General features: G+C 59.3%; 1 protein-coding gene across 1 annotated transcript in view; it reads right to left on the reverse strand.

Moving 5' to 3' along the window:
* LOC144734814 (colorectal mutant cancer protein-like) overlaps window positions 1-10,791 on the reverse strand; it is a 35,385-nt gene that overhangs the window by 20,871 nt on the left and 3,723 nt on the right. Inside the window, exons 2-3 of the mRNA XM_078617195.1 lie at window positions 9,614-9,874; window positions 2,037-2,243 (exon numbers count right to left, since the gene is read on the reverse strand). Coding sequence (XP_078473321.1) covers window positions 2,037-2,243; window positions 9,614-9,874 — 468 coding nt within the window. The remainder of the gene's footprint in view (window positions 1-2,036; window positions 2,244-9,613; window positions 9,875-10,791) is intronic.

The following is a 10,791-nucleotide window of genomic DNA, read 5'->3' on the forward strand; positions in this document are numbered from 1 at the left end:
CAGAAGACTCCGCAAAGCTTGAGATTGTTGACGTGTATTCTTTGGGACTTTCGGTAAAGTCACGTGGATAGGTTCAAAGAAAATAACAAAAAAACGACGACGTTTCGATCGCAACGCAAGCGGTCATCATCATCAGGATGACGATCGCTTAAGAATATGAATTCCTGCAGTCACGAAAGCTTTAAGTCGAGATTTTTCACGTGTTTGCCGTGTACGTGCAAAGCATATAATGCGTGCGTGCGTATATTCTTTCAGCTTTTCAGAAAGCAATGTCACGGGCTAAACGGCTTACAGCAGATACGTCCGACACATCGACGATGATCCACCAGGCAGGCGCGACGCCACCCCCCGCTGCCACGGACACCGCACTGCTCGGCTAAGATAATAAAGCTCGTGCTCCAGGGAGCGGGGTGGGGGGGGGGGTGGCGTGGGTGGGGGGAGTGGGTGTGGTGGGTGGGGGTGGGTTTGGTGGGTGGGGGGCGCAAGAATTGTAATTACGGTCCATTTGTATGCATGCGTGCTGTTTCGAATCGCGCGCAATTACACATCAGAAGTAAATTGACATCTCGGGGGGCAAATCTGAACGCTTAATCCTCGCCTCGGGGGGGGAGAGGGCTGCATCCCCTCCCCCGCCCCCCTCCCAACCACCTCTCCCCTCCCGCCGGCCCATCGTAGTGGGGCCACTCAGCGGACATTATTTCTTTTGTGTTACCGAGGCGGATCCACGGCCGTTAAAATTCACAAATTGCTGAGCGAGGCGACCCACGATGGAGAGACGTGGCGAGGCGCGCGGGCGAATGTGGGACGCAAGCAGCCGGTGTGACGAGACGCGGGGAGGGACGCGGGGAGGGAGACGGAGGGGCGGAGTGAGGAGGCGAGAGAGGGGTGGGCAAGAGACGGAGACGAGATGGAGGAGGAGGAAGACGAGGAGGATGAGGAGGACAATCGTCATCATCATCATCATCAGGAGGAGGAGGAAGAGATTCACGAGGAAGAGGAGAAGAGGAAGCAGCAGGTTGAGGAGGACGAGGTGCAGGATAAGGGCGGGTTTGGTGACAAGGATGGAGGAGGATGATGGAGGGGAAGAAGGGGAGCAGGAGAAGGATGAAGAGGAGAAGGAGGACCATGAGCGGAGCTTCACACACACCCAGGTAGAGGAGGACGAGGGAGTGAAGAGAGGGGGATGGAGGATGGATTAGAATGAGAAGGATGGGGATAAACTATAAAAATATAAACTTTATTTTCATTTTGCCAGGTAAGGCCCCACTAAACCACATGGCTCTTTTTCAGATGCGACCTGGCTATCACAAATGATAGCCCAACGAAGCTGATTACCGTCATCATGTGGACATTTATAGCAGCCAAATACTCGTGTTGTTCATTCTAAATGTGGAGAGAAAACCCAGTGGACCCGGAGGAAAATCCACACGACGACGGGGAGAGAGAGAGAGACGCAAACTACAAATACATAAAGGCATCAGGGTCGGGATCCAACCCACGACCTCCTGCGTACCAAGCGAGGTAGTTAACATCTCATCAGGGTCGGGATCCAACCCACGACCTCCTGCGTACCAAGCGAAGTAGTTAACATCTCACCGCCGTGGCACCTCAGGATGGAGGGACAAGAGGAGGATTGAGAATGAGGCAGGCGGACGATCGTGAGAGAGCGAGAGAGACAGCGAGAGAGAGACAGCGAGACAGTGAGAGAGAGACAGAGAGAGACAGCGAGAGAGCGAGATAGAGCGAGAGAGAGAGCGAGCGAGAGCGAGCGTGGGAGAGAGGGCGAGGGAGAACGATAGAGAGACAGCGAGAAAGAGAGAGGGCGAGCGAGAGGGAGTGAGTGAGAGAGCGAAGAAAGAGTGAGAGAGAGAGAGCGAGTGAGAGAGAGACAGCGAGAGTGAGCGAGAGAGAGCGAGAGTGAGTGAGAGACAGCGAAAGAGAGTGAGCGAGAGAGAGCGAGCGAGCAAGCGAGTGAGTGAGTGAGAGAGACAGCGAGAGAGCGAGCGAGAGGGAGAGAGAGCGAGCGTGCGGCTCACCCGGCGGCGGAGGCGGTCGCGCTCCTCGCGCACGGCGGCCGCCGAGGCCCGGGTGCGGCCCAGCTCGTCCTCGCTGCTGCACAGGCGGGCGGCCAGGCCGGCGCTCTCGTCCCGCAGGCCGGCCAGCTCCTTCTCCCAGCGCGCCCGCTCCTCCGCCACGCTCGGGTACACGTCCTGGCCCAGCTCCCCCTCCAGCTCCTCCACCGTCTGGGACGTGCCGGAGGAGGGGCGGTGGGGAGGGGGGGGGGTCATCCAGAGTTCGTCGCCTGAATCCGAGTCGCGTTGAATTTGTTCAACGCGAGAGACCAGGGTAGAGTCTCGTTTGAGAGAGCGAGATGGGGTGGTGGGGGTGGTGGTGGGGGTGGTGGTGGTGGTGATGGTGGTGGTGGGGTCACCCACAGGACAAACGCTAGGAAGTGAAAACAAGTCGAGCGCCGGAGTTCAGAGCGGAGGGTCTCTCATCACGGGGGGGGGGGGATCGCGGAAGGTGGCAGCAGCTTTCACGAGGCCTCCGCTCTCTTCCCGCACCGCCGGTGAGCACGGCTGGGATGCGTACGGCGCGAAAAGAAATCCAACAACCGTGGAAGTCGCCCCTTCAGCGCCGGGCGGGGTGGGGGGGGGCGCATCGGGGGCGACGGCGGTCGCGGGGACCTTGGCGCGCAAGGCTGGTCGCGGCCAAATCGTAGCGTGGCCTCGCCCGGCAAAACTCAACGCAGCTTCGAGGAAGCCCAACGCAGCGTCCCGGTGTCTGCGACGTTTCGGTTTCATCTCCTTTTTCAGGCCGCAGCGTCGATGGCGCTGCCGCTTGTTCCGCGCCACGCGGATCGGCACCGAGGATTGTGGACAACGAGCATGGGGACAAACTCCAGGGAGCGCGCAGAGAAGCTCCGTCCTCAGCCCCCGGACCTCCGATTGACGCGGTTGGCTTCGTACGGCGCGACATAAGTTCAACGTACGCAACAACAACAACAACCGCCATTCGCCACTAAGTGGTGGTGATGTCGCCACGGTACTTGTGCCAGGCTAGGTGCACGTTGAGGCCACGTGAAGCGTAGAACGCACGCCGGCAGGAGGTCACGGGACAGACCCAGGAGGTGCCACGGGTCGACTGACGGAGATGAGTGACCGATGCACCACCTGTCACCCCTACTGTGCCAACGTACACACACAAAGACAAAGATCCCCCGTATAGCCTGAACAGACTGTTGGGGCAAGTGCTGTTCGCGAGCATCAATAAAGGCCGGAACAGCACGATGTTTACACACCGCACCAGGTACTCATTTAAGGCTGAATCGACTTAAGGGAGGCCCAGAACCGGTTCTGATAATCGTCACCGGTGTTGGCCGTGAGCGGTAATCGAACTCGGGTTGCCGGGTTCGTAGCGCGGCGAGCTAACCACGACACTACCGCTCCCCACACGCACAGGCAAAGACACGCGCGCGCACACACACTAACATACGTTAAATATTTCGCTGCACAAAACCGGGGACCGCATTCACAACGGAAACTGCGACACGAAACCGCCGTCTCGTGTCGCAGCCAGCGGTCTCGTACGACACGGGAGCGACGCTCGTTGACCGCCACGCGGCCGGCCACGATCGCCGGACCCACGCCGCGCGACACTGGTCACTGCCGACGACGCCCAAGGTCACACAAGCGGTGACACAAGCCGTGACACAAGCGGTCAACTCAAGCTGCGACAGACGCGTGAACGACCAAGCACTCGCTCCTTCACCACGCACGGCCGGCGAAGGAGCGTTGCTCCCAACGCGTGACATCTCTCGCGACAGCGTTCGCGTCAACGGCTCTCGCTGCCGTGTGCCGGCTACTCCAGTGATTTGTTTGATCCATGGATCACGTTGGGGGGGGGGGGGGGGGCTGGGGGAGGGGGCTACCACGAGGAGGGCGGCCGCCATGCTTTTGAGGGTCGCGGGTCACCGCTTCGAACGTCGACCGCCAACCGAAGCGAGCGCACTTTCGCCGCCGGGGTTTGCGCGTCAAGACGCCGTCTCCTCGCTCCGCGAGCCGAGCTCTCGATCGGCGGGTGGCCGCTCGCGGACGCGGCATTCTCCGACGAAGTCTGCGGCATTCTCCGGATGTCGATAAGGCGTCCGTTGGCATCGCGTGCGGAACAACCGCGGATGATCCAAATCGGCTCGAAGTCAACGTCCGGGGACTCCCCCCCCGCCGCCCGCGCGACCCACGGTCCCTTCTCCTATATCGCGGGAGCGGTCGCGTTCCCGAAGGCATCGTGCGGTGAAGCGCGGCCCGCCACTGCGCGCGAGACGCGTGACGCAGGCCGGACCGAGACCGAGGCGCGCGAGGCGTGGAGAAGCGTCCGGCGGCAGCCCGCCCCGTGCGGTGACGCTACGCCGAGGCAGCCGTGGGACCGCTCGTTGCTACCAAGCGCCGTGACAAAGTTCCGTTCACTCGATCGCGTTGCATATCCAACTCGCGTCGTGGAAACAAAGCGCTCGCGGCGTTACAGGAGAGGAGACCGTACACGCAGAACGGGGGCGACGTGGCCGAGTGGCTTGCTGCCCGTCGTCATCATCGCCATCGTCGTCATCGTCGCAATCGTCGCCATCGTCGCCATCATCATCGTCGTCGTCATCGTCGCAATCATCGCCATCGTCGCCATCATCATCGTCGTCGTCATCGTCGCAATCATCGCCATCGTCGCCATCATCATCGTCGTCGTCATCGTCGTCATTGTCGCGGAGGTTCGAGGGGTTAGACAGGCCCCCCCCCCCCCCCCCCAGTTAATGCAGCGCGCGTGTCGACCGAAATTATGAAAATAAATAAATGATGAATATTATTTTAATTGTGTTCTTTGGGTCTTTCAGTAAAGTCACGTCGATAGGTTCAAAGAAAATAACAAAAAATAACAAAAAACTACGACGTTTCGATCGCAACACAAGCGTTCGTCATCAGCTTTTTGTTATTTTTTTTTATTTTCTTTTAACCTATCGACGTGACTTTACCGAAAGACCCAAAGAATATGAATTCCTGCAGTTTAAGTAAAAATTCTAATTGTGGTAGAAATAAAAAAAATAATACTACTACATGCCGCCTGTGAAACTACCGCAGGCTGTGCCTGTGGAACGCTGCAGCAGCAGCAGCAGCAGGAGCATCAGCAGCAGCAGCAGTATCAGCAGCAGCAGTATCAGCAGCAGCATCAGCAGCGCCTTCCTTCACCAAGACGCAAAGAGAGAGAGATGGCACGTATACCAAACAGCAATCAATCATTCGATTTGCTTTCACGTCCAATCATTTTCGCGAGTCGAATGTTTCATTTGTAATAACAGACACACGCATGTATAGTTTTCTCACGCACACGATTGCACAAGCGTCTGACTCAGCGCGTGTGTGCGTGTGTGTGCGTGCGTGCGCGCGCGTGTGTGCGTGTGTGCGTGTGCACATGTGTGTGTACGTGTGTGTGCGTGTGTGCGCGTGTGTGCGCGTGTGTGCGTGTGAGCGCGTGCGTGTGTGTGTGTGCGTGTTGCGTGCGTGTGTGCGCGTGTGTGCGTGCGCGTGCGTGCGTGTGTGTGTGCGTGTGTGTGTGTGTGTCGCTTCAGCGTTGGTTGCGCACGGCAGATGAGACGCGGTCCCTTTCAACGTCGCCGCCGCGCGCCGTCACGAGACTGAGAGCGGACACAAATTTCCCGAATCGCCGCATTAACAAATGTGGCAGAGCGCTAAGCCGTGCACATTAGCACGCACAGCTAATCATCACGACGGAGGCAAAGGCACTGTTAGAAATAAACAATTAGTATTTTATTTTACCAGGTAAGGCCCCACTGAGCTACGTAGTTTTTTTTTTCAGCAGCGACCTGTCCACGGATGATAGCTCAACGAAGTTGGCTCATCGCGTGGAAATGTAAAGCAGCCAAATACTCTGACATGTCTAGCAGCTCGAATACGGAAACAAACCAGACCCAGCGATGAAAATTCATGTGACCACAGAGAGGGCGTTTTCCGCCAATTAACGAGCATATCTGTGGGGACCTTCTTGCAGGTATCAAAATGATGGGAAAAAAATAACCAGAAAAAGCTTCGCCTTTTCTGGCAACATTATCGGAGCGTGCTCGTTGCACATTTTTTTGCAGCAAGTTGCGTCTGGTTAACACATTTGGCGCTTGAACATCTGTACGCCTCCTGTTTTCTTGCCAGAGGTGGGTGGAGAAGCCCATTCGGCATTTGTCCATCAATTCACGAAGCGTTCACACGTGGGGGGGAAACGGGCGCGCGATGGTGCAACACTCGATCCCGTGCAGAAGGAACGGGTGGAGTCCACCATTGTTGCCGTGACTGCCTTCACCTGGCGAGCCAGGGACCCCTCCTCCTTCCTCCCCCTTCCCCTCGTCGAAGCCCACGGCGAAGGCAGTTTCACAACAACAACAACAACATCCGTGCGGTGATCAACCAACCCTCGCTGCCGCTGCCGCTTGCCGGATTACAGGCAGCAGCCACGTGCAGCGGCGTAGCCGCAACCATCACCACCACCGCCACCACCACCGCCGCCGCCACCACCACCGCCGCCGCCACCGCCACCACCGCCACCACCGCCGCCACCGCCGCCACCGCCACCACCGCCACCACCGCCGCCACCACCACCGCCACCACCACCACCACCGCCACCACCACCACCGCCGCCATCACCACCACCACAACAACCACCGCCGCCGCCGCCACCACCACCACCGCCGCCACCACCACCGCCACCACCACCACCACCACCGCCACCGCCACCACCGCCGCCACCACCACCGCCACCACCACCACCGCCGCCATCACCACCACCACAACAACCACCGCCGCCGCCGCCACCATCGCCGCCATCACCACCGCCACCACAACCACCACCACCACCGCCGCCGCCGCCACAACTACCACCACCACAACCACCACCACCACAACTACCACCACCACAACCACCACCGCCGCCGCCACCACCACCACCACCACAACCGCCACCACCACAACCGCCACCGCCGCCGCCACCGCCACCACCGCCACCACCACCACCACCTCCGCCACCTCCGCCACCACCTCCATCGTAGGGGGTAAAACCTTTCAACCCTGCCTAGCGATTCAATGAAATGTCGTGATCCGGGACGGCTATTCCCGTTCAATAAATTATTCTTTTTATAAACTAAACGTAAACTGTGATGAATGGCAGCACCTCGAGTGGTCCGCAGGGGTGACGTGAACCCATTACACACGCACGGACGCACGAATCAAAGAAGCATTAATCCTCACGCACGCGACCTGAAGATCCACGCTCCGGTAGGCCGCTCGAAGAATCCTGCACGCCGTCGTTACCCCCCCCCCCATCTCCACGGCCACCGCCACCATCCCCCCCACACCACCCCCCCCACCCTCTTGCTACGTGGGCCCGCGTATTCAGACGCTGCAGAAACCAGCTCTTGATCGTCTCGTGCAAGGGGGGAGCGGGGGGGGGGGGGTGCTGGGGGTTCCCGTTCTCAAAGTAACGGCTGCAGCTCAAGGCTTCTTGACGCTTGGGCAACGCATCCGTGGCCAGAGGGAGGAGGAGGGAGAAGGAGGAGTGGGGGGGAAGGAGGGGAGGGGGGGTGCATAGGCCCATTAGACGAAAGCAAAACAATCCCTTGCCAAATCGATGCGCTTACGCACACGAGCGAGCGAGAGAGAGCGAGAGAGAGCGAGCGAGCGAGGGGCGAGCGGAGCGCAGGAGTGATTCTTACACAGCATTACTCGCCGAGTGAAGGGGAGCGAGTGAGCTCTATGTGCCGTATCGAAAGGGCGGCTCCTTCCCAGGGGCCTCTTGGCCCCTTTCTTGATACCCGCTCAAGTTCACAAACACCCCCCCCATCGCCCCCACCCCCCATCGCCCACGTGAACTTTGCCCCCTCGATGGAGATGGGTGGAAGGAGGGTGGTGAGAGGGTGGTGGTGAATGGCAGAGGGTGGTGGTGAGTGGGTGGTGGTGAGTGGAGAGGGTGGTGAAGGTTTCTGGTGGTAGTTGCTGCGGGAATAAAACAAAATAAAGTTCCATTGTTCACGACGGCCGGCACCGACTCCCTCAATGACACGGAACCTGCGGGCGCACGCCACAGCTCGTGGCCGGCCGGCTCACAACAACCCACACGGGTGATAAAATAGGCAGCACCCGCGGGGTGGTCGATCAGTGCCTGGAACTCCCCGCCCCCCACTCTCCACCCCCCCCCACACCCCGCCCCTCGTCTCCGTGGCCACGATAATTCTGCCGCGCCGGTTTCTGCCCGGCGACTCGCGATGTTTGACCGCGGCGTGAATCCGAACTTTGTTTTTCACGCGAGCGGCCCGAGATGGGCGGAGTGAGCGGTGGATGGCGCCATCGACGCAGAAAAACATTTTTAGATTTTCGTGGCGGGGGGGTGGGAGGGGGAGGTGGGGGGAGGGGCCGAGCAATTCCACAACGCGTCCTCTGGTCTAACGCCGTTTTGAGACGAGGCTCAAAAGAAAGCTGTCTCTGGTGTGGACCAATCAGTTTCAAGGACAATGCATATACTGTCAGAGCATGTTTTTTGTTTGCATTCTGACCACAAGTATTGTGGTTAATGCAGTGACATGATTCCTTGTAAAAGGTTTCAGTTTGGTGTTTTAACATCTTGACACAGCTGTTTTTTTCGCCAGAAAAAAGGGGAAAACCTATTCTCATTGTTCGGCAGAGCAATGAATCGGTACCTCTCTCTCACGAGTTGAGAGGGGCAAGCGGGACACCGAAGCTGGCTCCCTTGAGCACCCCCAAGGGGGTCCCCCCCCCCCCGCTCGTTTGATTCTATCGTCTCAGATTACAGTCGTACTTTGTCGACTTTGTTGTTGTTTGAACGGCGCCTCGGCTGCAGAATTAAACAAACGACGTCGCGATGCTGCTGCTGCTGATGATGATGATGATCAAGGCACTACCCCCCCCCCCCCCAAAAAAAATTGCACTGTGAAAGTTTTCGCTGTCGCGGCGACCGGCGTCACACCGACGTCACACCGTCGTCACACTGACGTCACAGCGTCGTCACGCCGTCGTCACGCCGACGTCACACCGGTGTCACACTGACGTCACACCAACATTAGACCGTAGTCACACCGTCGTCACACCGTCGTCACACCGTCGTCACACCGATATCACACCGACGTCACACCGACATCACACTGACGTCACACCGTCGTCACACCAACATTAGACCGTAGTCACACCATCGTTACACCGTCGTCACACCGACGTCACACCGTCGTCACGCCGACGTCACGCCGACGTCACACCGGTGTCACACTGACGTCACACCAACATTAGAGCGTAGTCACACCATCGTCACACCGTCGTCACACCGACGTCACACCGACGTCACACCGTCGTCACGCCGACGTCACACCGACGTCACACCGACGTCACACCGTCATCACGCCGACGTCACGCCGACGTCACACCGGTGTCACACTGACGTCACACCAACATTAGACCGTAGTCACACCATCGTCACACCGTCGTCACACCGACGTCACACCGACGTCACACCGTCGTCACACCCACGTCCCACCGACGTCACGCCGCCGTCGCACCTTGATGGCGAGGTCGCAGTGCTCGCTGGCGGCCGTCAGCTGGTCCATGTGCCGCTCCACCTCGGCGGCGGCGGAGATGCTGCAGCCGCTCTGCTTGCGGCCGCACACGGCGCTCTCGAGGCCCGAGAGCACACGCTGCAGCTCCGAGTTCAGGTCGCTGCTGCCGTCTGCGGGCGGCAAAGCGACGGGTTCAGGTTCCGGTACATCGGTGGGGTAACGCGTGGGTTGTCGCGCGCCGGTGGCTCTCTGGGCCCACCCCTCCTAGTGGAGGCCGCTCTGCCAGCAACGGCGATCGGTCCTGCTTGGAATTGGCACCGAGCGCGGCTCATTCATGACGCCCGTGAAATGTCGCGCGCGGTACAAGCGGCATTGCAGGAGGGCCTGGGTTCGATCCCGACCCCGACGCCTGCTGCTGCATATTTGGAGTAAGCGTGTTCGCTCTCTCGCTCTCTTTCTCGCTCTCTCGCTCTCGCTCTCTCTTTCTCCCCGTGGTGGTCGCGTGGATTTTTCTCCGGGTCCCCGGTTTTCCCCTCCACATTTAGAATCAACGTGCGTTTGGAGTACGTATGCATTTTGAACTTCTTTCGCACCCTACGTAGCCAACCTTGCAAAGCGGAGGTGCGGTGTATGTGTGCATGTCCAACTTCTATTGCACCATACGTATACAACCGTGCCAATCGGTGGTGCGCGGGGGGGGGGCGGTTGGGCATTAGCGAGCAGCCCCAGCAGAGGCCGACACGACAGACACGACAGACACGACAGACACTCCCGCGGAGCTAATCGGCAAGACGAACGGTCGGCGTGCTGCATTACGGCACTTGTCAGTGCCGGTAGCGCCGCGTGAGTGCGCGAGTGCGTGTGTGCGTGTGTGCGTGTGTGCGTGTGTGCGCGTGTGCGTGTGTGCGCATGTGCGTGAGCGCGTGTGCGTGCGTGTGTGCGTGCGTGAGTGCGTGCGTGGGTGTGTGCGTGTGTGTGCGCATGTGTGCATGCGTGTGTGCGCGTGCGTGAGTGTGTGCGTGCGTGTGTGCGTGTGCGTGTGTGCGCGTGTGCGTGTGTGTGCCCTACTTGGGAAGAGTGAAAAACGGCCGAACTTTAATAGTCGGAGCCAGCCCGGCTGCTCGTTAAATCAGCCCGAATTAATGTCACAGCCACACGCGTTAATGCCCCCTCCCCCCCCC

The sequence above is a fragment of the Lampetra planeri genome, chromosome 53, assembly GCF_965212315.1.
Source record: "Lampetra planeri chromosome 53, kcLamPlan1.2.h2, whole genome shotgun sequence".
NCBI classification, from domain to species: domain Eukaryota; kingdom Metazoa; phylum Chordata; class Hyperoartia; order Petromyzontiformes; family Petromyzontidae; genus Lampetra; species Lampetra planeri.